Source organism: Fringilla coelebs (assembly GCF_963513975.1).
Source record: "Fringilla coelebs genome assembly, chromosome: 11".
Classification (NCBI taxonomy): Eukaryota; Metazoa; Chordata; class Aves; order Passeriformes; family Fringillidae; genus Fringilla; species Fringilla coelebs.
Window position 1 is genome coordinate 19,158,540 of NC_140037.1, and position 25,274 is coordinate 19,183,813.

Here is a 25,274-nt window from a genome sequence, read left to right on the forward strand (position 1 = left end):
TGGCCTCATTAGGACTTGAACAATGGTTCTGATTGTGCAAAGTTCATTTCCCCTGTTTGTTTTGGCTGCGTGAGGGGCAGAAACACCAACTATCCAAAACCAACAGTGGTACAAAAACCCTTTTAGTACATCCTGCACAAAGGGGATCTTTTCCTAATGGAGCAGAAATAGGTTTTCTTTGACAACACAAAAACATTCCTCCAAAAATGAGAGGTGTTAAAAAAAATGACAGTAAGATCTTATCTCTGCCTGATGTGTTTTCCTGGAATTTCTATGGCAAAACATTCCCAGTTTGGAAGAAGGCTGACACAGTCTCAAAAGACACTGCACAAGGTTTTTAGTAGCCACCAGGTTTTAAAAAGCTGAAATTAGAACTACTTAAACAGCAGCTTCTACAACTGCTCGAATTTTTGTATTTTTTGAAAGTTTAAGTGGCTCCTGGTTTATTGACACCAGAAGTTCTGGAAGTGGCTACAGGCCACCCTCACTGGGAATATTGATCAGTCCTGACTCAGAAATGGCAGGGAAGTAAAAAGGTTTCAGATTAAATCTTTCTGAAGACTGTATTTGATAAATACCAAATGAAATAACTTGATATTCCAATGATTCCTAGAGGAAAAAAAATAAAATCTAACCATAATGGATTTCAGGCTTCCTCTAATCCTGAAGAGCCAAACAAATTTATAAATTCAGCTTTTTCAGAACCTGTTTTGCAATGAGTTTATAGAAAACAACTGAGATTTCCCCTGTCCATGCCACCTACCTCCCATCTCTGCCTCTGGACTGCCCTTTGTTTTTCCTATCTGCTTCTGCTTTAGTGCTCCAGCTGCCCCTTGCTGGCCCTTTCCATTCCCATTGGGAATTGTGGCACTGGAAGAATTAAGGACTTTATGTGGTGAGGAGGGAGGGCTGTTCAGTTTATTGTTGGTGTGACCACTGGCTTGTCTGTCCTTTAGCCTCTTCTTGAGGTGTTCCTGCATTTTGAGGCTCCTCTCGTCCCTCTGGATGAAGTTTGTCCTCCCATGGGAACGAGGTTCTGCAAAGAGGGGAGAAATGACTTCATTATTCTGAATTATTCATTTGACATCTGAATCTAATCTACAAGCTGGAAAAATCACTAAAACCCAGCCCCTGGAACTTCCCTGTGCTTTGTCAGTCTGGAAGTGCAGGGATTTTGCAGTTTGGGGTATTTTTAAACTACATTTTTGGTGCCTTTATCCTGTCAGCTGCTCCAGATCCTGCTTCACAGCTGCCTTTCTTCCCTGCTACAGACACATTTACAAAAAATTAAGCAATTTAGAACCCAACTGAATTTTTCCAACACATCCTGAATGCTGTTTTAGCCCAGAGTGAGTCAAAATACCTAATTACTCAATTTAAACTTGAGAGACAATGAATAGTCTTATTAAGTCTAATTTCTGTTTAATTCTTGATAATAAAATAAGGATTTGAGCTTGGTTTAATTCAACACAACCCTAGTCCTTCATTGATTTATTGCTTCGGTCAGTTTTTAGAGTGGGTCTGCACTTCACCCTCCACTATGGATAACAACATTTTTTGGGTTGTTTTTGTTCACTTTTCAGTCATTTTTGGACTAAAAAAAATACATTCATGTATCAAATTAAGTTAATTTTTAATAAACTTCACGCCAAGGCTGTGACAAAACTCAGTGTGCAGAGTTTTAGGGAAGGGAGTTTTAGGAGTCACTGCAGTGGCAAAAGCAGGGATGCATGGAAAATACAACACTGGAAAAGACAACATTTCTCAGGTACAAATTGGCATAATTCCTTGAAAACAGAGGATCCAAACAGAAAAATCAGAGGATACACAGCCACACTTTGCACACTCAGGGAGCCCTCAGGGACTCACTCCTTGGGGACTCAGGTGAGTCCCTGACCCACAGAGATGTCCTAAGTTAATAACACGACCCCTGGGGATGTGTGGGGAGGCAGGGCCAGCTGTCCCCAGGGCTTGGGGACACTCTGGGCTCTCACCTTGCTCCTGGAACACGTGTGGTGGCGGGGGCTGGTGCATGAACTGAGGTGGGAGCTCTCCTGTGCCGGGCACCGCGGGGAACACGGGGTGAGGGGGGGGTGGGAGCAGGGCATGGGGGTGGTGCATGTAATGGGGCACGTGGGGGGGAGGGGGAGGAGGGGGGGGATGCATGGAAGGATGGAATTCCCCCGAGTGGGGCACCACCACCACTCTCCGAACTCCGTTTTCTTCCACCACCTGCAGGGAAACGGGAGAAATGGACTGTGAGGCCAGAGAGAATCCCATCAAACACTGTACAGGCAACAAGGGATTTATTTCCCTGCTCTGGGTCATACCCAGGACCTGACAGGCAGGGTTTGCACACCAGACTGGATTCCAGTGGAAACCAGGCAGGTACTGCTGGGATGAAGCGGAGTTTGAGGCAGTCAGTCTGAGCAATCAAAGTGCTGAACAACCACAGAATCCCAGGGTGGTTTAGGTAGGAAAAGACCTTAAACTTCATCTCATCCCACCCCAGGGACCATTCCACAGAACAGGCTGCTCCAAGCCCCATCCAGCCTGTCCTGGAACACTTCCACGGCTGGGAGTCCACAACCTGTTCACTCCTGAATTATTTCACTCCACTTTGGCAGAATCCAAGAGAACCAGCCCTGGGCTCCTCCAGACACTGGGAACACAAAGTTATCACCTCATCTGACAAGAGCAGTCCAGGTAACTCGAGCTCTGATTTAAAGCTGCTTTCCAACTTGTCAATCCCTGTCACAACAACCAAGGGAAAACAACCCAACCCTGCTGGTTTCAGGTGACAGCAAACACAGAACAAATAAATGTGGTTTTCAGGCTGAGCAGCTCAGTGCTGCCAGGGCTTTGCCCACTGTTTGCCCTGAGGGATCCATTTCAGAGGGATCAGAAATTGTCTGGGGGAATCTTTGCTCAAGGTCTGCAGAGCTGAAGAACAGCAGAAGCCCAAAATTCAGCTGTGTGCAAAAAGAAACTGCCTGGAGAACCCAAGAACTCACAGTTACAGGTTTTAAACCTACTCACAACACTCCTGATTTTCAACATTACTACAACACAAGTTCTGTTTCCACATTTGGTTTTGATTATTTCGTTTTAAAACACATCAATTTAGAAATAAATCAAACTGGGAACTGGGAGTATCTCTGGTAACAACATGCAGGTCTGACCTGAACAACACCCAGGAGTGGAAAATCCACGGGAGTGGAAAAGCAACTCTGGGAGAGCCCAGAGCCCTGCTCACTTCCCAAACACATCACTGGAATCAGGGCTTGCATCACCAGCACACTCTGCTCCAGCAGTGCTGCTCTGCTGGAATTTCAGGAGATCAGGGCTGGTCAAGAAAGAAGCACTGAAAATTTGGATAAATTTTTATATTAAATAGAAAACCTGCAGCCAGTTGGGACTGTTCACATGACCCAGCTTCACCCTGCAACAGGACTGATGAAAAATAAACATATGGATCCTGTTCATGGAGCTCAGACAGTCAATTCAGAGCTGTCCTTGTTACCAGAAGTGTTTTTAACTGCTGGGAGCAGGATTAAAAAATTCCTGGAAACTGGATCAGACATTACTCAGTAACAGAAGGGACAGAGCCCACAATAAAGTGAAACAGTTTGTAAGTTCAATGGAAAAACCAGCTTTTTTTCACAGCTAAAATCACACATAAATAATAAAAAAATTATTAAAATTTCCCCCCAAACCACACACAAGAGAAGGAGAAACGAACGTACCTGAGATACGTAACCGGGAGGCACAAAAATCGGCGGCATGGAACCGTTTGGTGACATCATAGGGACATGTGCTGGACCTGGCAAGGACAAGGGGCCACTTCTTAACAAGCAAGGCTTTTCCCATCTGGAGACACCTTTTGCCAAAGGTGGGAGCACACCCTGGAGCCTGAAACATCAGGGATTGCATCCCATTCTCTGGTGGATTATTGGCTTTATTCCAGCCACAACGCTTTGGCCAGCAGTGTCTTTTTAATTGCACAAAAATCTGTATAAATAATTTTAGCTCTTCATTTGGGACAGTTAAAAGTCTGTAGTACTGAAAGCAAATGCAGGTAACTGGGGTAAAGCTGATGTAGGAACTTAAAAATTAATTTTAAATACATTATTTTTTATATTAAGCTCAAGGGAAGTATTCCTGTAGGGGACCTGATGAAAGCAGAATGGACACATTTTATATAATAACATATAAAATGGTGACAAATACTCCAAAAATGGAAATACTGCTAAATTCAACTTGACTTACAGGAGATATTTTGCCCTGACTTGGGTTTTCTGTCACTCACCCAGGAGGTAAAATGGAATTTGCAGGCACAGAGTGGAGCAATTATTCCGCCACTGCACAGCACAGGGAGGCCCCAGTGCCCCTTAAAGTCCTTTAACTTATTGTAATAATTACCACAGAAATCATGTGTTAGGATCTTGGGAAGACACTTAGTCAAGGAACATTGCTAACCCATATTTTGGGAATGAGAATGTGCAGGATTCAGGGAATCCTGGCAGCTTCCCAGTGCTGCCTCATTTGTGCTTGGATACAAACTGAAAAATCTGATTTATTGCAGTGCAGAAAACACATCTGACATCACAGAAAAAACCTGGTGGAAAAACCCTAGAACCAAAATATTTGGATTAAGGACTTGAGCCTCCCTTTACCTTGAATGCACTGAATGTGTCCATCTTCAGTTGTAATTGTAAATGTTTCACCTGGGTTTACCTGGACAAGAATCACCTGCAGGAAACAAAACACAGAAGAGGGGTTGAGGGCTTTTTGAATTTTAGAAATTCTCTGGGGGAAAACCCCTTCTCTTTAGAGACAAACAACATCAGAGCTTTGGCAAGCTTGGAGTAAAACAGGAAAATGGGTAGAATGATGGGTAGAATGAAAGTATTTCTTCCTACTTTGACATAAAATCCTTGTATTTTCCCTCTAGTTACTCCCAGAAGTGCCTCATTTGATACACCTGAAATAAGCTTTTAATTTCATGTTTCACACTGATTTTTCTGCTTTTTATGAGGCAATGATGACCTGAGATTCACATTGCATTCCAGGCTTTTCCCACCACCTCTGCCCTGCAGCTCCTGTGAGCCCAGGTGAGTTTTCCCTGTGAAAGGAACCCAGGCCCCAGAGACATCCTGCAGGTCCCTCTGGTCCTCCTGCACACAGATCCACCTGGAGCTGGGCCAGGACCACTCCTCAGGCAGTGCTGGCATCCTAAACCATCCCCCCATCCTGCCCCAGCCTCAGGGGAATTTTGGCAGCTGCACTTTATTGTAATATCCATGATATTCCACAGTTAATCCTTTAATAAAAGGGGGTTTGGCCAGGTAAGAACTGCAGGTACAATTCAAATTCCACCTTGGTGACAGCTGGCAGTGATGTAAAAATTGAAATAAAATGTGTTTGTTAAAGCAGCTGTGAAGATCAGTGTAATTTTCTTCCATTCAATTTTTATAAAGTATTTTTGCACTATTCATGGAGTGACATTTGTAGCAGGTAGATGGGACCTCAAGAAGTCACCTGGTCATTTAATTCCTGGCAAAATGAGTGACACGTGACATTAATGAATGAATTTTTCTGTGCTGGAGCTCCCTGAACTCCCCAGGCACCAGTTTCACTGTTCTCATCACACTCCAAGGATAAATGATAAATGCTGTTTTAACAGTGGTTTTGCAGCTTCTGCATATTGGTGTATTAATCTTTGATTTTATTTTTTATAACCTCCCTTGTAGGGGAGAATTGATGCTCCTTGTACAGGAGAATTTTACTTTGGGTGGATGATTTGTTTCTGGATATAAGTAAGCCACCAAAATCCCTGAAAAGGCCATTTAGGCACTCAGTAATTTTTATTATGGCTCCAGGAGAGTGAGAGATGGCAGAGAATGCCTTTAAAAGTGGCATAACTTGCATTAATAATGAAATTTATGCAGATTTGTCACTTCAGAATGCAGGTAAATGCATGACTTCAATGCTAATAAATTTCTTGGGGTAAAGGGAGAGAAGTGGAGGCAATTGTTTAAAGAAAACTGACAATAATGGGCTGGGGATTTGCCAGAGCACAAGAAACAGGAAAAAGATTTGCTGTGGATCCAGGATTCCACAGGCAGGGACTGACCTCAGGAAAAGGCAAAACTCAGAGGCAAGAAAGGGAATGTTTGAGAGATTCAGAGCCTCTGAGGGTGACACATCCTCAGCACAGGCTTCCATGAGCTGCAGCTCTCAGAGCAGAGGGAAGGATCCCAGCAGTGCTGCAATCCCAGCAGTGGGAGCCTGGAATGCCAGGAATGCTCAGGCCCTGCCTCAGAGCAGTGACTCACTGGAATTAATGAAGCCAATGCAGTCCCAGGCACCTTCCAACAAGGAACATTTCCAGGAAGCTGGAGCAGGGCTGAGGGGTGGATCTGAGCCAGGTGAGACAGGGGAGTGCTGAGCCCAGGAGCTGCCAAGGCCTCCAGGGGTCCTGAGCACCTCTGCAGGGCTGGTGGCACCAGCACAGCCAAAGCTGCTCAGCCACAGCTCTGCCTTTAGCCCTGCTCACACATTTTTGGATCCAGAAACCCTTCCAGAAAACTTCCAACTTTTGCTTCAAGTGAAATGGAGCTAATGGATTCACTGGCCAAACACACAGGTTTGGTTTCTGGAAACAAATCTCTCAACAATAATTAAGTATTAGCACTGCCCTCCACAGCACTGGCAGAGAAATAATTTAAAATCCTCTCCATTAATAAAGATTCTAAGTTAACATCCTCTTTAAAAGATTCTATTTAAACTTCAAATCTGCTCTTCAGATGCATCTCCAGAATACAACTCTATTATTTTCCTTTTTTTTTTTAAATCTCACCTGATTGCAAACTCTTCTCTAGGTCCTAAAAATGTCAGTGACTGTCACCTCCATGTCCCACACACAGAGCTCTGGGGACAGGAGCCAACTAAATCTACCTGATCTCCTTTCCTCCTGAAACCTGAACCACCTGAGCCACCTCCCAGCTGGGCAGGGCTGAAATTTCACCTTCTACTGCCAGAAGTTCAGAAATACCTTGGAGACTTTGCTCATTTCCAGACATACTCATTGCACTTCCACCTCCAGGGTCTGAGGCAGAAAGGGAAAAGGACTTCTTTAAAAAAGCCCATTTTTCCAAGTATACAACGGAAACAACACAGATTTCTCCTTCTTATCTGCAGCAATGACAAATTAAAGATCTCATGTAAACTTTCAGCATTCACGGCCTGCCAGACCTCAAAGGATGGGAAGAGCTCCCAGTATTGTAGTACAAAGCACTCAGCTCTTTCTGCTGAACACTAAATTCACATTTACTGACAATTTACACAGACTAGGGCTTGAAAATTGTTCTGCTGCCACTTTTATCTGTATTTTTAATCCTACCAGGGACTTCTGAAGGGTTGTGTCCTATAAAGCTCTAAAGTTTCAACTACATACACTCAGGTTTCACCCCTGCACTGTAATTATTAATGAAGACACTTAAAACCAGGAAGCCAAGGTCTTTCCTTTCATTTTCCTGTCATAGATTTCCTTTGCAATCCCTTGCTAATGTTTATTCATCACTTCACAGGAGTTTCAAAACCTTTATTAAACCCCCAACTTTTCCTTTGATTTTTGGAGCCTGTAGCTCCATTTCAAAGCCCTTTTTTCACACCTGTCCACTGCCTGGGAGCTGAGTGATTTTTTTCCTCTCTCCACTTCTGTTTAACTCCTGATGTCAGTGTTCACAACCTCATCCTTCCCCAGCCCTCAGAGTGGTGGCAGAGCTGCCTGGTTTTTGTGGAGCCACCATCCCAGTTGCTCCCAGTGCTCCCAGTTCAGGGCTCACTTGCCTGCTGGATGCTGTCCCCGTTGACCATGTGAGGTAGAAGTGGCACTTCATTCAGCAGAGGTGTGGCTTCCAGGGGGGGCGGCTGCTCAGCCATCATTTCTTGGGATCACTCATGGACACCTGCTCACCTCAGCCACCTGCTCCAAGAAAACACAGGGAGGAGGTCAGATCCAGCTCTCCTTTCCTTAAATTGTTCCCTGTTTTTTGACAAACTCGGCTCTGCCAGCTCCAAGTGCACTCAAACAGCCCAACATGATGCTGTTTTTCACTTTTAACTCCTTTCATGTAAGCAATGAATGTCCTTTTCCCCAAATTCTCCTCTTTAATTATCAGGAATATTCAGCCAGAAGTGCTGGAATTGGTACCTCAGCGCAGCAAATACACAGTAGAGGAATTTACATTTATACATCAATTTATTCCTAAATTTGCACTTCAAATTCCTAAACTGCTTCCACTCCAGACCCCAAGCTTTAAGCTACATAATGCACACACCACATTTACATTTTAGTGATGATCAAAAAAAACCCCTAAACCATGCAATTTCTCCAATACAAAATCTGCCAGGGTAAAAGCAAAGCTTGAGACAACACAAAATCCTGCTTTGTCCCAAAATTTTTGACTGACAACCATGGGGAAATGTAAATGGAAAAGTGCAGCAGAGTTGTGGGCTTCCAGAGAATAATCTGTAATTAGAGCAAGTCAAAATACACATGATACAAATTAATTATAGTAATTAGAGCAAATCAAGCTACAAGCTCCCAATGGTAGGGAATTTTCAGTGTATAGTTAATCCAGCATCCATAAAAAGCACAAGATAACAGGATACAGGAAATGCTGACACTTCCTGCTCCTTTCCCATTACCTCCCATAAACCAGAAGGCAAAATGTGGTTAGGAGGGTCCAATTCCTTAAAAATAAAAAGCAAACCACAAAACACCTAAATCTGTGCATGAACCAAGTCAGGCTGCTTGAAAGTGTCAAATCTTTCTTCAGTTCTCCACAAGCAGCAAAGAAAGTGCAATTTTTGGGGAAGAAAAAAGACAAAAACTGATTCATTGTGTACCTGTGGGACTGTATTTCTAGCAGATTAGCAACAGTAGGAGAAATAAAATATAATTAATGTAATTTCTTCTGGTTTTAACTGATTTTGTTTACAGAAAAATCTGTAACAAAGCTGAGATTACAAAGGTTTTTCCTTTGTTATCAAGAGAAGGCAAAGGAGCTGGTGGAATCCACTGATAAAACCCCCATTCCTCCTTTGCAAAAGCATCTCCAAATCAGAGATGCAATCACACAGCTACAAAATGCAGCACAACAAACTCCTCCAGGCTTCCCAAAACCCAGCCCCTTTCACAAGGGAATTCTTTTCCAGGGTTGCTCCAGTAAGAGCTTTAAGAAGTCAAACATCACTGCAAGGTGCAAGGGCTGGACAGGACCTCAAAGATCAAATTTGCATCAGGTTTGGCCTAAATACATTTAATAAATACACTGAACTGCCTGAGCATGGTATTTATTTCCTGAATAAAATAATCTCCTTTTTGTCAGGTTTGGAATTGCCTCTGCCAAGGATGCAAATTTTAACTGTTCCACTTAAAAACCCCTGCCTGGAACAGTAAAATTCAGGCAAAGGTTTCTTCCTCTACACCTCTCCCATTTTTTGAGGTTGGATAAAAGCCTTAAGACCATAACAGAAATTCACTGTACACAGGCAAAAGGAAAATTCTTTCTTTTATATATGCATATGAATTTCTTGAATCTCAAAGAAAACAGAAATTAGCAGTTAAAATAAAGGGGAAAACCCTTTACCAAAGGACAACTCCTTCTGCATTCAAATTCAACTACCCCAAATAAACAGCTGCAGAAAAACATGTTCTGAAACAGGACCCAAAGGCACCTGCAACTTCAAATAAAGGTTCAGAGTTTCTGTGCTCATCCTCTGCAACTTTATTTAAAGGTTCAGAGTTTCTGTGCTCATCCTCTGCAATTTCAAATAAAGGCTCAGAGTTTCTCTGCTCTTTCCCTGCCTTGGCTGAATTTAATTCTCTCTTTAGGACAAATTATAGAGCAGAGCCCAACATCCCTGTGGTTTTTAGAACCCTTCATCTCCTGCCTAATGACACAGGGAGGATTTAATTTACATGGACACCTCCAAACACTTTCTGCTTGCTTAGTGCTGGAACTTCACTTCTCTGAGGAAGAATTTAATATTTGGTGTATCAGGGAATAATTGGTTTTAAACTGTTAATGACAAACTCCAAAACCAGCCAATTTTGTGTCTTACTAGCAATGGCCATATGGTCAGACAAAACAGAAGTATTGACAGGAACAAAACCATCTGAAGAGGTTTTGGGGCAGTTTCACCTGGCTCAGAACATTGATATTTCCCTGTGCAGCTGGGCTGGGGTGGCTGCAAGTAGCAGAACACTGAGGACAAAGAGGGACATCCTGACAAATTGGAAAAAACCAAGTTATTTTGGGTTCTGAGCACTGCTTCATTCCTTGAAAACACTGAGAAGAGCAACAAAACCACCTTGCCCTCCAAGGGAACACAATGAATGTGGGACTCAGCCCCTTCCCATTTCAACAGGTAAAACTTTTCCAGGGAAATAAATCCATGGATTCACCTCCCCAAAGTCTCCATTTCACTCAAGGAAGTAGGTGGTATTTAGGTAAATAAAAAGAGAATTCCTGAAAAGTTATTACATACTCAGCACAATTTCCTGCAAAACAAAACAAAGACAGAGCTCTATCTTGAAAAGCCATTTCCCAACACCCTCCCATGACTGGCCTGGAGCAGGGAATCCAGTCCTGCCCTCCCTGCAGGGCCAGGCTGCTCCCCAGGGAAAGGTGGAGGACAGCCAGCACAGGGGCAGAGAGGAGACTCCAGGATCCCAAACCTACCTCCATCCACACTCAGGCATCACAGAGTCCAACATGGTTTGGGTTAAAAGGGACCTTAAAGCCCATCCAGTGTCACCCCTGCCATGGCAGGGACACCTTCCACTGTCCCAGGGCGCTCCAAGCCCCGTCCAGCCTGGCCTTGGACACTGCCAGGGATCCAGGGGCAGCCACAGCTTCCCTGGGCACCCTGTGCCAGGGCATGCCCACCCTCACAGCCAAGAATTCCTTCCCAATATCCATCCATCCCTGCCCTCTGGCAGTGGGAAGCCATTCCCTGTGTCCTGTCTCTCCATCCCTTGTCCCCAGTCCCTCTCCAGCTCTCCTGGAGCCCCTTCAGGCACTGGAAGAGGCTCTGGGATCACCTTGGAGCCTTCTCCTCTCCAGGTGAGCACCCCCAGCTCTCCCAGCCTGGCTCCAGAGGGGCTCCAGCCCTTGGAGCAGCTCTGTGGCCTCCTCTGGATTCTCTGCAGCAGCTCCAGCTCCTTCCTGTGCCGGAGGCAGCTCTGCAGGTGGGGTCTCACCTGAGCAGGGCAGAATTCCCCTGTTCCTCCTGCCCATGCTGGGAATGAGCTCTGGAATCAGGGGGTTCTGGGGCCAGGGCAGCTCCAGCCTCTCCTCCACCAACACTCCTGAGTTCCCAAGTTTCACATCATCCCTAAAAGTCTGTCAGTGGTTCCAGGCCTCCTCTAAACCCTTGGATTTACCCCAAACCAAGTCAGGTTGGAGAGGCAAATGCAGCTGGGGGGGTTGTTCATGGACCCACCCACAGGGAGAACTGCATCAAAGAGCTGCCTGGTCCCTAAAGCCACTTTATTCCAGCCAATCTCAGGAAGAGCAGCTCAAACTGCTTTTGCTGTGGTCTGCTCTTGGCAGTGAGGGATTTATCATCCCCAGGAACTATTCAAGTGGTCAGGGGGGAAAAAAGAAAACAAGGAAAAAAGTACAGTCCTGGGAATTCACAGGCTGCACTGACATTAAAGATGAGCTAATACACTAAATCTTACATTCTAGACTAAAAATAAGCAAGAAAAATCCCATCTGGAAGCATTAAAGACCAGGCAAATTTTGCAATTTATAGGAATAAATTGAAGTTTAGTGACTCATTAAATATGAATCAATAGCAGAACTTTTAGAGGTGTCTCTACAGTTTTGTCACCCTGTACTGTAGAATTTTGACTCAGTATGGAATTAAACAGATTACATTTTAGAAAGGTTACATTTTGCAAGGGCACTTCTGGCCTGATTCACTTTTTTTGCAGTGGTTTCTATTACACATCAGCTAAAGGTCATTCCCAAACCTGGGCTGGGCTGAGCTGAGGGATGAATTCAGCCCACAGAGCCACAAAAAAATAAAATAATTTGCATTAATCATCTCAGCAACAAACCTGAAGTTGGAAGAAGTGATAGTGGGAAACACACTTCTAAGTTAAATAGCTTGAGTTAGTTAAGTTAAATAGCTTTTGTTTTCAAAGATTATGCAACATTAAAAAACCTGAAATACAGTAATTTTTCACAACAGAACATATTTTAAACTAAATAAACCAAATCCATACTGTAAAAATGGGCCCTGAGATGTGTTCTGGACTAATTCAACAATCTCATGTAACATGGTCCTGTTCCCATATCCAAAAGAAGGCAACATTTTCAAGGGACACTCCTACAAAAGCTTCTAAGAAAAACAAAATCTCCAGGACTGCCCTTGCAGCAAACAATTCCTGTCCACAGAGCTGGGCCTGACCTCACTTCCTGCTGCAGCAAAAATTCCAGCTGAGCTCTGCAAAGCTCCAGCATCAGCCTCCCTTGGGTCCAGCCCAAATTCCAGCCCAGCTCTGCAAGGCTCCAGCATCAGCCACCCCCCAATTCCAGCCTGCACAGCCCCTGGAGCCTGGCCAGCCCCCGAGGAGCACTTGGTGCTCATTGATTCCATCTCAGATTCCATGGAAAAGGCTCTGCAGCTCCCTGGAAGCTCCTGAGGGCTGGCTGATACGGGATCATCCAACCCCAAGTCTGGAAAACATCAGGGATTCACAGCAGACAGGTGGCAATGCTAAAATTCACAGAATTCCCAGGATGGCTAGGTTGGGAGAGACCTTAAAGATCATCAAGTCCAGCCCATGCCCTTGTCTCCAACCCAAATGTCCCCAATGATTTGGTTCCCAAGTGGAATCATGAGTAATTCCAGGGCACAGGGGCAGTTACAGACAAATGGTTGGAGCTGGGGATCTTGGAGGTCTTTTCCAACCATAATGACTCCATAAATGTTTTGTAAATTCCTGGGAAGAGCTCTCAGCATTCCTGAGCCTCCTTTAGCCATTTCCAATGTGCAGCTCAGGATGAGGCACCGTGTCAGCTCTGTCACTTCCACTTGAATGACACAGGAGAAGCCACTTCAAAACTGTCACAGCAATATCTGGAAGAAAGGTTCTGGCCAGAAGAATCTTCCTGGGTAAACACATCAGTCCTGTTTTATCAAGAGTTTTTGGAGCAGTCAGCACTGATTTACAATTTACAGACATGTTTCTCTTTAGGCACTGACAATGAATTTGCCAGTATTTCCTGCAGGACGTGGAAGAACAAAAAGGTTGTGTATTCTTAATAGTAATATTAAAAAAAAAAACAAGAAAAATTTAATAAACTGAAAAAAACCCCCTTTTTCATTGGAATTGTATCCTTTAGTCATGTTATCTACGGTGAGATTGTTGTGCAAATGTGTTGCAGTGTTACAGATTTAGCGAGTTTCAAAGTTCCTGTTGTCTCACATTAAAGTATTTTTCTATTATATTCAAAATCTCTCTCCAGAAAGTTCTCACACTGACTTTAAATGGGAGGAACACTGCAGACAGGCATGGATCAGCTTTATTCCACTCTCCAGAGAAGAAACCAAATAGATTTCATAAACAGTGAAAAACAAGTTTATAACCCCAGACAGAAGCTGTCCCAAAGCCTGGATTGTCATTACAGTAAGTGCTGGATTTAAGATGAGAAAGTTCCTATTCCAAGGAGCTTATTACTTAAATGGAGACTTTATTTTTTTTTCTAAATACAGCATGCCTGAGTTAGAAAGGACAATGTGTCCAGGAAGGAGAGTCTGAAATTCAGCAGAGACTTCCTGATTTCCAGGTTCAGTGCCTTATGCAACCTGCCAGCCTGATCCTAAATTTTCACTTATTACAGGAAGTAAACTACTCTAACACTGCTCTTAACTAAAAGCAGTATTGTATAAAGAGCTAAAGCTTTACTTACACCCTTTTATACTGACAGAATCACTTATTAGTATTATAAATATTATATAAAAGCATAGCAACTATATTTTCTCTGAGCAGGGGGAAAACCCCATGTTCTCTGATAAAGAATATTATTTATTACTGCCTTAAAATCCAGATCTCCTGCAAACAGAAGCTCTGAGTATTTTACACTCCACTCTGTCAGTTCAACTTTCCATCACTCATCTCCAAAGGCTGTTAAAAAGAACAACCACAGAGCCATCCCAAAGCCATCCCCAACCTCAGGCTAAGGAATAACCTTGTCAAAAAGATCCAACCTTAACTATGATTCCTAAAAAACCCAGATATGCCCCATGCAATTCTAAAGCAGAAAAAAATTGGGAAAATAAGACCCAAGCTGCCCTCTCCCACCCAGATTTTTCCAATAAACAGCATTAACAAGGTGTGGAAGGTACCATCCCACTCCTAAAATAGTTTGTGCCCCAGGACCACACGTGAGACCTGCTGGATGGACTGGCTTTACTCTGAGCAAGATTAAGGCAAGGAGAGATTTAACAGAAGCTCAGTTACAACCTGAGCTCTGCAGGGACCACCCCTGCTCCATAAGTCATCTGTTCCCCACTAAATCCATGTTTTGATTAAAATCCTGGAAATAATTTCTAACGGCCCCCAAGGGAATTAGGCCACAGCATCTTGTGGGAAGTTTGGCTTCCAGCCAGGAGGGCAACACAGCCTTGAGCCTGAAAATGTTCCTCATGATTTACCCAAGAAATGGGCTCAAATATTCTGAATATTGAGAGAGCCTGCCTGAAAATGTTTCTCATGACTTATCCAAGAAATGGGCTCAAATATTCTGAATACCGTTAACTCATCTGAAAATGTCCCTCATGACTTACCCAAGAAATGCGGTGAAATATTTTGACTATTCAGAGCCTGATCTGGGGTGGCTTTGACCTAGGTGAGGCCTGTGACCCAGGAAAGCTTCTTGGAATAGGAACTTTCTCATCTTAAATCCAGCACTTACTGTAATGACAATCCAGGCTTTGGGACAGCTTCTGTCTGGGGTTATAAACTTGTTTTTCACTGTTTATGAAATCAGTTTGGTTTCTTTTCTGGAGAGTGGAATAAAGCTGATCCATGCCTGTCTGCAGTGTTCCTCCCATTTAAAGTCAGTGTGAGATCTTTCTGGAGAGAGGTTTTGAATATAACAGGAAAATACTTTAATATGGAGTCACAGACCCCATATCTGACCCCACCAAAATTCCAGCCCAGCCCCACGCACCAGGACAAGGCTCCCACACTCTTCCCCAAGCGTTTGCTTGGATTACAGGAGGATTTTTAATTTGCTATTAACGCTCATCTCTTAGGCCACCACGAGACATCAACTCTCCTAAAATTCTCTCTGGAGGAAGACTAAGATTGGGATGGAATCCCTCATTTCCCAGAACCAGCAGCTCCAACCCACCCAGGCCACGGGAGCTCTGCCCCAGGGATGCGATCGACTTTCACCCCGGCTCACCCCGGCTCTGGATCGGGTTCCTGGGGGAGCGTGCCAGGAAAGCCACCAAACAATTGTCCCCTGCAGCCTCCCCCAGCACTCCAGGATTGTTTTCCAGCCTGAAACTCCATCCCTCAGGATTCCTGTGCCCACCCTCCAGGCTTACACCCACGTTTTTCCAGGGGCTGCACAACTCCCTGCTGCTCTTCCTAAAAGAAACTCCGCTGGGAAGAGCTGGGCAGAAAAGCTCTGCCAGTGCCCAAAGTGCATTCATTTGATTTGAGCTGTTATTTAATATTATGCTCACATTAAGGCCATGCCTGCCCTCAGAATTATTCATTTCGGAGGCCTGTAGAATTGGCAATAACAGTTTCTATAATGCAAACATGACATGACTTTTAGATAAATATTTTCCTTCGTTGTTTTAGTTCTTTTATGGCTTTTCTGTTATTGCCAGAAAAGCAGAGTTGAATCCTGAGCACTTGTGTGCTGCTTCCTAAGTGACCAGTCCCATAAGCCAAAATCCAGGAGGTCCTGAAAGGTCCCATTCCTGTCCTAATCCCAATCCTGCTTCTACAAATGTTCAGAGAATGGAGAACCTCAAAGGACTGAGCCATTAAGGTGCTTCATTCTTATTTCAGCTCAATAAATAAATAAAGGGATTAGGAATTTTCTAGCTGCAAAAATGTTGTTACAAAAAAAAAAAAAAAAAAGAGAGAGAAAAAAGAATTAAACCTAAAACTATCCTTTTTTCCACATGTTAGGAAGGTAACACTTTCTGGAATAAGCCAAGGTGCCCATTTTAATGTCTTAATGCTACACAAAGCAAAAAAATTCAACTTAGAAAAAGCCTTTATTAAATGCAATTTAACAATGGGCTCGTTTTAAATATGATTTTCCAAGTGTAAAACTGTGAATTTAAAACATTATTCTGTTTTTTTTTTAGGCCTTGAAGCAAACCAGTTTATTTACACATTAACCATATACTATGGAAATTCTACATCCAAATGGTTCTCTAAATCACTTGGAAGCTATGGAAGCAACAGACACCACAGTCCATGGAAAAGAAATCCAAAAAACTTCTGCCCAGAGGCACAAGACACAACAAAAACCTTGTGTGTGCCTGGAATTCTCTTGGACTTGAACTGGTCAGCAAAAAGGCAGCTGGAATTCCCACCTGGAAGTACCACAGAGCTGGGCAGACGAAACAAAGAGTTTCCAAGTGTGCCAAGGTTTGCCAGCTGGGAACTGCAAGTTCCTACAGGGAGCTGCACCCTCTCCCAAGGCTCTGAAACCCAGGAGAAGGATCTACATAACTGAGCACAGCTGCTCTCCATGGGACACATTTGTCTTGTAGTGGAAGGTAAAATTTAAGCCATTTTATGATAGCTTTTTTCCCTGAAAATAAAAAAGTTCAGCCCATTTACCAGCTTCCAGGGGAAAAGTTCTGTTTGGAAGCCTGGAAGCAACCCAGAGGAATGGCTGCTCTGTGTGCAGACACGTTCCCTCCAACAGGAACACATCATTCCACAGCACCTTGTTCATCCCAGTCCCTCCCTCCAGCCAGGAACACCCAGCTCATGGCAAGGAATAAATATTAAAGTATTGTAAAAGCTTTTTTTAGAATCTTCCAGTGAGGACCAGGAAAAGTGAAGAATTTAAGTGCACCCTGAGCTTGGCTGCTCTGCTTTGTCCTGTGCCATGTGTGTCCAAAGCTGGATGAAACCTCCTGGGATTGAGCCAGGAAAGAACCAAAACTGAGCCATTTTTAGTGCCAGAGCCGGGTGATACCTCCATGAATTTGGGAGCATTATGGGATGGCAGACACACACAGCTGGTAGGAGACAGAGGTTATCCAAAAGCTCTTTCCCAAATGCTTGCATTCTGCATCTCCACCAATTTATTTACTTTAAACTCAGCTCAGGGAGGGCAATCATGCAGACTATGAAAACCAAGAGCAGCTAGGTCATTTCCAGGAGAGGCTCCCCACCATGAATCAGCTGCTGCCTAATCCAACAAAACAGGAGGAAAATCAGGACTTCACAGGTGGAACAAACAGGAGTTTGCTCCCAGGTTTCTGCAGGCTCCAAGGAAGCAAAGGCTGATTTCCCCCCAGCTCTGGTCTGCAAATCACCAGAGTGTTGGATGCAGCACAAACAGGCCTCACTCATTTAACAACCCTCTTAAACCAGGACTTCAAAACCAAGCATAAAACCCCAGCAAAAGCAAAGGATTTCTTCAAATTGGAGCAGATTAAGCAAACTCTGAGCAAGGAGGAATTATTTTGATACAGCAGCTGCAGACTTTTCCTTGCACAACACCAGAGGCTGGGGCTGTAACACTTTAGCTGAGCACTGGGTCAAATTAGGCTGGTTAGAACAGGTTATGCTTAAACCCAGGGGTAAAACACACCAATAAATGACTGCAATTACCACAGCTGAGCAGTCTCGTGGCATCAGACCATGTGCATTTTTTTAGTTCATGGAAAATGCAAGGGAAAAATGCAAGTGTGAGATCATCCCCATGAGGCTGGAGCAGGAACACTTCCCTCAGTCTGGGGGACTGGCCAGGACCGGCACAGAATCACTGCCACAGCTCAGCTGATGGCTGGCAGCTCACTAGGAAAGGAAATAATTCCTTTCTGTACCTGAGCTTTGAATATTTATTTGCAAATCAATGACCCTGCTGGAAGTTTGGGGATCGAATCACATTTTTATGGAACTGCCTAAGAAGAAATGATCAGTTTTGAAGAGCCTAAGGATGATAGTTTATGTAAGTTTTTATCAAGTTTATATTTAAAGAAATCCAGGCATTAAAAAGCAAAATGACAATTTACAATACACCAAAAGGCTGTTTACATAGTATCTTCCAAATCTGAATAGTTCTTCTAAATAATTCTCACTGCTCACACTGAAATGGACAAAAACACACACCTGGGCAACCAGATTAAAGCTGTTTTCTAGCAGGGTCTGCTTAAAACCAATATGAACATCTTGCAAGTCCTTTGGGAGCATAAAACTCATCCCATTAAACATTAAACTGCCTTCACTCCTGACTGGAGATGACAAACCCAAGTGACATCAATGGGAACTTCAATACCTCACTCAGCAGAACTGTAAGCAAATTATTGCCATGGAAGGGATATTAATGCTGAAGTTATTTAATAAAGGGCATGGAAAAGCAGATGAAAAAACTTCATCTGAATTTATAAACCTGGATTTCACCTAGTTAAATGCTTTTCCTCCAAAAACACCTGCACAGATCCAGGGAATGCAGCATGATTATCACTTCCTTCTTTACCTCTTGTATGAAATCCATCTGCTGATCATGTTTTGCTTTCCAACATTCCTCCCCAAGGTTTTGACAGATTCCCTTCTGCTTTTCCAGCAGATGAGTTCTCTGACCTGACCAGTTCCATGAGAAGGAACTCAGTTCCATGATCTCCAACTAAAACCAAAGGATCTGAGCGAGGCACTACCAGAATGCTATCACCCACTCCAGCTGTTCTCCACACAGGAAATGCATTTGGCTAAAAACAGAATTTACTTTCTTTATCCAAAGCCAATTATGCAATTCCCTCCAAGAGAAAACTTCCAGCTAAGTGGGTGAAGGGAGAAGAAAGAGTAAGAAATGTGAAAATAGAGATAAGGCTGCCACCTTACAAAATCAATAATGTTCCTGTGGAACCTGAAATTCTTCTAACTTCAAGAACTCAATCAGTTCTTCCTTCCCTAATTAGGTTTTTTTTCCATTTGATAAGAAGTTGTCCAGAACTTTCTTCCAGAAAAAAAAGAGTCCTAAGTTTAGAGGTCTGTCAAATACATTCATTTCAACTTAAAGTGTTACTTAGAGACTTAATGAAAAGATAAACACTTCATTAAACCTAGGAGAATCCTAAATTCTATGTAATTACCGTTGTCACTCTCCTGACTTGGAATTCCTCCTGGTGAGTGTTCCAGTGCCTGCTGCAGAGTGAGCAACGTGTGCTGTCCTCAGGCTTCTTTCTGCAGGCAAAAAACCCACATTTTCATGTTAGTGCCTTGGCAAACATGAAATCCAAAGAAAAACAAGCTGCAGGGAGCACCAGAGATCCATGGAAGGAGCAGGAGACAGGAGGGGACAGGCAGTGGTAACTCCACTGGGGAGTTCTTTGGATGTAACTGGATTTATTTAGTTACCTACTACATACCTGTTCTACTCCTCTGCATGGCAATAAAGACAGAAAAATCAGGTTCTGAGCAGACCCAAATTTAAATTGTCCTGCACACATCTCCCTTCTGATAAGGGGCATAAAAAGACATAAACTGTACATTAAGCTGGAAATACAATCCCAGTTTGCTGTTACAGGACAGCAAAGCTTTATTCTAGAAACTGCTCCACTAAAGATGCTCCAGCAGAAGGAAATGAACAGCTCCAGGAGTTGTTAAACCACTTCAGATGTTGTATTTAATAATGTAAAAATCATCACCTTTCTCAAGCTGCATCCAGCACTAAAACACTTCCTAAAATATTTGCACACTGAGCCCTCTTTTGGCGCTCCAAACACAGGAAGTTTTTGCAGGGATCAGCCAATCCCCAGTATTGTTCTTCACAGAACTATTAAGGTTGAAAAGGTCTCAAAGATCATAAATTCCAACCTGTGCCCAACCCCACCTTGTCACAGCCCAGAGCACTGAGTACCACCTTGTCCTTCCTTGGACAGCTCCAGGGATGGGGACTCCAAACCTCCCTGGGCATCCCTTCCAATGCCTGAACACCCTTTCCATGGAGAAAATCCTGCTGAACCTCTAAAGATAAGGCCCAGGCAGGTGCAGAGTGTTCTGCAGTTTTACAGGAATGCTCAAAAAAAAAAAAAAATCTGAGTCCTGGAGGCTCCTCAGGCTGCCTGGAGGAGCTCCCACACAGCAATCCATTGTCATTGTCACCAAAAAGGTGATACTGTCTTCAGGTCACACTGATGACATCACCTGAAGATGCTTCTGAAGTCACAACCTAACAAATGTTCCTCCTGAGCTACTTTAAATGAGACACTGGAAAAATATAGAATATAAAGCATCAGGCCCCAGAGTGAATCTTGGGCAAAAGGAGGCATTTTCCACATCAATCAAGATCCTGGGAACAAGGGGAGATTTACATTAGGATTGAAAGGGCCCAAGGGCTGGGAGCCAGTGGTCTGTCTGTGCTGGTCAATACACAGACAGGATTGTGTTAGCACCACTGAAAGAATAAATTATCGCTGCTTTTACAATAAGCTCTTCAAGAATGCAATAAAGAGTTCAGTGTGTGCTCCTCACTCAGGAATCCAAAACTTTTCAGTGAAGGTCTGGCTTGCAGCAAAGATAACAGCTGAAAACCAACCATCTTGACCTTGGGAAGCTTCATGACAATGTGCTAAAAAACAGGTGAAAAAATGCACAGGTTCCTGCTTCCACATCCCCCAGCCTTGAGCAACCCCAGCGTTTAAATACTGAGAGTTCAGGCCTGATGCTTTCAGACAGACCAAAATTAGAAGTGAGAAATGTAATTTTTTTCCCTCAAGCCTCTTGCCTGTTGCAGGATTGCTAATATTGAGGTTTTCTCATCTGCTTTCAGAGATAATTTTAAAATTCTTCTCCGATTCAATGAAATCATGACAGGAAATTAAGAAAATATGGAACCAGGGAAAGAATTCTTACAATATTTCATAGCAGCTCCTGACTTTGATGAACAATATTATAAGAATGTCTTCCCAGTCACGTATTTCCTTCTAAATCTGACAAGTTTCCCAATTGTGGAAATAGCAAGTCACCAAATAAAAATGCTGCTCTTTCAAGCTTAAAAGATAAATTTTAATTTGCATGAAATTCACCCAAGGCCAGGCAGAACAGGAGCAGAATACTGGAATTTTTCCTGTCTGCACAGTCCATATGAAATATTTGTTTTTTGAGGACTCATCAAACCTTTCCTAAAAATAACCATAAAAGATGACAATTGTTGGCAGGAGTGGGACAAGCCCCACAGTTAACAGGATGCCAATGCCAACCTCCAAAAATGACAACCAAAAAGTCATGAAAAGAGTTGTACAGAACATTTATATCCAGATTTGGTGTCAGTGCAACATCAAAGAGAGATGCAGGTTGTGATCAAGGCTTGTGGCAGGAAATGGATTTGTGTAGACAAAGTTATCTTTATTCTCTCTCAAGGTGAATCCACCAGGAGTTATTGTTTTAAACCATTCTAACATCCAATTCCTCAAAACCACTGAAGAAAATGAACAACCAAATCACCACCAAAAATCAGCTGTCCCAAGAGAAGAGCAGGGCAAGGTGGCATTTGTGCACTAAGGAGCTGAAATTATTCCACAGCATTGTCAAAGTGCTGCTTCATTCCAGCAGAAGCTAAGTTTTCCAAAAACTTGCTGCAACAATCCTGAGCTACAGCTGAGTGAATAACTTGTAAGAGCTTGCTCCAGGAGCTGTGTGAGCCATCAGTCCCAGCCCTGTTTATCCACAGGCTGCCCCGTGAAGGATCCAAAACAGAGATCTGGGATCCAGTGAATCAGTTCAGCTCTCTAGAAAACGAGATTTATTTGATCCCAGCTGAGAACAAAAGATTCCCAGACAACAGCACTCCAAAACTTTCCAAGATTTGGAAACAGGAAGGTAAAAAGCCCAAAGAGAGAGGAGAGTGTAATAGCTGGCTGCTTTTCAACACCCATGATCACACACTGAGCCCTGAGAAAGTCAACATCTTTCCTATTTTACCACCTTATCCTCTTTCACAAATTACATAAACCAAGGGAAGGAATGTGAGTGTGGGAAGCAACTCAGGCTGTGCTTACTTGCACAGATACTGAAACACAAAGTACTTTCTTCTACACTGCATCTTAACTCCAAGGTCAATTTATTGGCTTAAAATACAGAGAGGATGCTTCCCTGGTTCAAATGCTAATCTGAGGCTCAGGAAATCTAGATTCAATTCCCTGCCTCACCACATACTTCCTGTGCGACCTTGGGCCATAAATATTTCGGTGCCTCAGTCTTTCCATCTGTGACTGAGACAGTATTTCCCTATTGAAGGCAGTGCTGTAAAGATAAATACCTTAGGAAAACATCAGGAATCACATACGTGCAGCAGGCTGTTGGGGAACTTATCTGTGTGTCAATATTCCCAATCAGGCAGCAGGGAAAGCCAAGGAAGGGCTGCCAGTGTGAAAAAAATTAACTAGCATGGGACAGACAGAAAACAAAGTAGCAGCAGAATGGATAGAAACTGACACCTCAATTATTAATTACAGAAAATTTCCATCATTCCAACCAAGTTTTGAACAGAGAAACGAAACTCAGAAACCAGCTGGGCGAGCTTCTGAAGGGAGCAAATACACCTGCCAGCAATGCATTATTGCCCTGTTTTCGGAGATTATCACACAAAACACTTCAGATTTGAGGTGGCAGAGGGACTGCTCAGTCTGGGGGCACAGAATCCCTGGGGACTGTCCCCGAAGGGAAGCACCCGCTGCTGAAGTCCCCTGCCCTTTGTGAGACGCATAAACAGGAGCGGGCAGAGAGTGACCCCAGTGGGGTCCCCACTGCCGCTGCCCCGAGACGGAGAGGGGGACACAGCGGGAAGGGGGAGGGCAAAAGATGGTCAGCAGGCAGGCAGGGGCTGACAGGAGTGACCTCCCCCTGCCCCGAGCCCAGGAGGACGCGGGGGAGGTGTCTGGGACCGGAGCTGCGGAGCAGCCAAGGGGAACAACTCCAAGGCTACGTGGCATTCGCAGGCAGCGGCTGCCGGGGAGGGAGCACGGGGGGGCGGCCAGGGGGGACCTGGGGGGGACGACTGCACATCGCAGCCCCTCCTGCCCCACGGAGCCGGAGGATAAGGAGAGGAAAGGGAAAGAAGGAGACGGAGAATCCGTGCGCTGGGGAGCGGAGCGGGAACGGGCTGGAGGCAGCGCGACCCGCGGAGCGGGCTGGCATACAACCCCGTCCGGGCGGGCTCAGCCGGGAGCCCCCGCTCGGCTCGGCTCGGCTCGGCACGGTCCGGCCCCCGAGCACCTTTAGGGGTCCCTTTAGGAGCGGCTCCCCAGAACCCCTGTCCCCGAACCCGCCGGTCTCCTGGGGGGATGCCCGCGCTCCGTAAGGCAGCGCAACCGGACAGATCCCGGCCGTCTGTCCCGGACACCCTGAACTCTGCCTGCCCCGCATCCCGGGCACTCCAACCCATCCCGGGCACTCCAACCCACCCCGGGCACCCCATCCCATCCCGCTCACCCCATCCCACCCCATGTCCCGGGACAGCGGATCTCCCTGGATTCTGTCCCCACCTGCCCCTTGCGCCACGTCCACCCCGAACGTGTCCCACAGCCCGGGCTGCCCCCGCCTCAGAACCCCCTTCCCGTCCCCGGGGTCCCGCCTGTCCCTCCGGCCGCCCCCGCCCGGCTCCGCGCCGCCGCCCGCCCTCCGCTCCGCGGGGCTCCGCTCCCGGCACTGCCCACCGCGCTCCGGCTGGGCACCGCCGCTCTCCGCCGCCCCGGGGAGCAGCGGAGCCCGGGGAAGGGGCCCCGGGGAGCGGCCGACGGCGGTGCCCGTGCGTTCCCCGGGCACTGACCGTCTGCCCCACGGGCTCCGCCGCTTCAGCGCCCGCCGCCCGCCCGCGCCGCCATCATGGAATGCGCGCACAGCGCCTGCGCCGCCGCCGGCCGGGGGCGGGCGGGCGCGCCAACCACAACCCGCGCGGCTCCGCGGCTGCCGGACACCGCGCCCGCCGAAAGCTGCGCGGGGGGGCGGCCCGGCGGGCCGGGCTGGTGGCACCTGGGGGCGGGTGACGTGTCCGGGCACTGTCTGTCCCTGCCGGACACCGCCGCCACCCCCGGGCACTGCCCGCCACCTCTGGGCACTGTCTGTCCCTGCCGGACACCGCCGCCACCCCCGGGCACTGCCCGCCACCTCTGGGCACTGTCCCCTGGTCACCGTCTGTCCCCCTCGGGCACTGCCTGTCACCTCTGGGCACTGTCCCCTGATCAGTATCCCCATGTCACTGTCTGTCCCCTCGGGCAATGTCACCCCCAGGCACTGTTTGTCACCCCAGTGCTGCCCCTGTGTCACCAAGCCGTGTCCCGGCCCCTCGGGGGTCTCCAGTCTCCATCCCCCGTGCCAGACAAGGATGAGTGGGAGGTTTCCCATCTGCACATTGCACCCCACAATCTGGGGGTCCCTGGCCCTAAAACTGCGAACTGAACCCTAAAACCGTGAACTGAACCCTAAAACCGTGTCACAACACCAAAAGCTTCAATGGTGGCAGCATGAAAGTGAGGGGGTGATCCCGGCTGAGTGGGCAAAGAGAAATGAGGCAGAGGTTCCATCGCTGGTTTAGTTGGATATTGAGGACAATTTCCTCGTGGGAATCCTTGTCCACACTGGCACAGCCTGCCCTTGAGGAGGGGACCCCATCCCTGCAGGGATTTAAGATCCCTGTGGATGTGGCACTCGGGGATGTGGGCTACTGGTGGCCTTGGCAGTGCTGGGGAAAGGCTGGACTCCGTGGGGGTCCTTTCCAAGCTGAATATTCCTGTTTTTCCATGATCCCGTGTCTCCTGACAGGCAGCTCCGTTCCCATGTTCAGCTTTGGAGCATCCCAAGCCTTGCTGCAAAGAGGATCAAGGGCAGGGGTTGAACAAAACCCTCCTGGGCTGCAGAGCCCCTCTGGCACATCCATTTTTTTTCATGGCAAATAATGTACCAATTAATCTTACACTCTGCAGCTTATTTCCACCAGGCAGTTTACACCAATATATTTCCATTAATGTGTTTTAAAAAA

At 45.6% G+C, this 25,274-nt stretch overlaps 1 protein-coding gene across 2 annotated transcripts in view; it reads right to left on the reverse strand.

Moving 5' to 3' along the window:
* LOC311157968 (fibronectin type-III domain-containing protein 3a-like) overlaps positions 1-24,118 on the reverse strand; it is a 38,890-nt gene extending 14,772 nt beyond the window's left edge. Inside the window, exons 1-7 of one of the 2 annotated variants that reach the window (XM_084213049.1) lie at positions 24,066-24,118; positions 19,390-19,480; positions 7,855-7,990; positions 4,677-4,752; positions 3,747-3,823; positions 1,995-2,232; positions 764-1,036 (exon numbers count right to left, since the gene is read on the reverse strand). In XM_084213049.1, coding sequence (XP_084069175.1) covers positions 764-1,036; positions 1,995-2,232; positions 3,747-3,823; positions 4,677-4,752; positions 7,855-7,950 — 760 coding nt within the window. In that variant the 5' untranslated portion in view covers positions 7,951-7,990; positions 19,390-19,480; positions 24,066-24,118. The remainder of the gene's footprint in view (positions 1-763; positions 1,037-1,994; positions 2,233-3,746; positions 3,824-4,676; positions 4,753-7,854; positions 7,991-19,389; positions 19,481-24,065) is intronic. The other variant, XM_084213050.1, reaches the window with a different exon arrangement.
* Between the last annotated feature and the right edge of the window lie 1,156 nt (positions 24,119-25,274).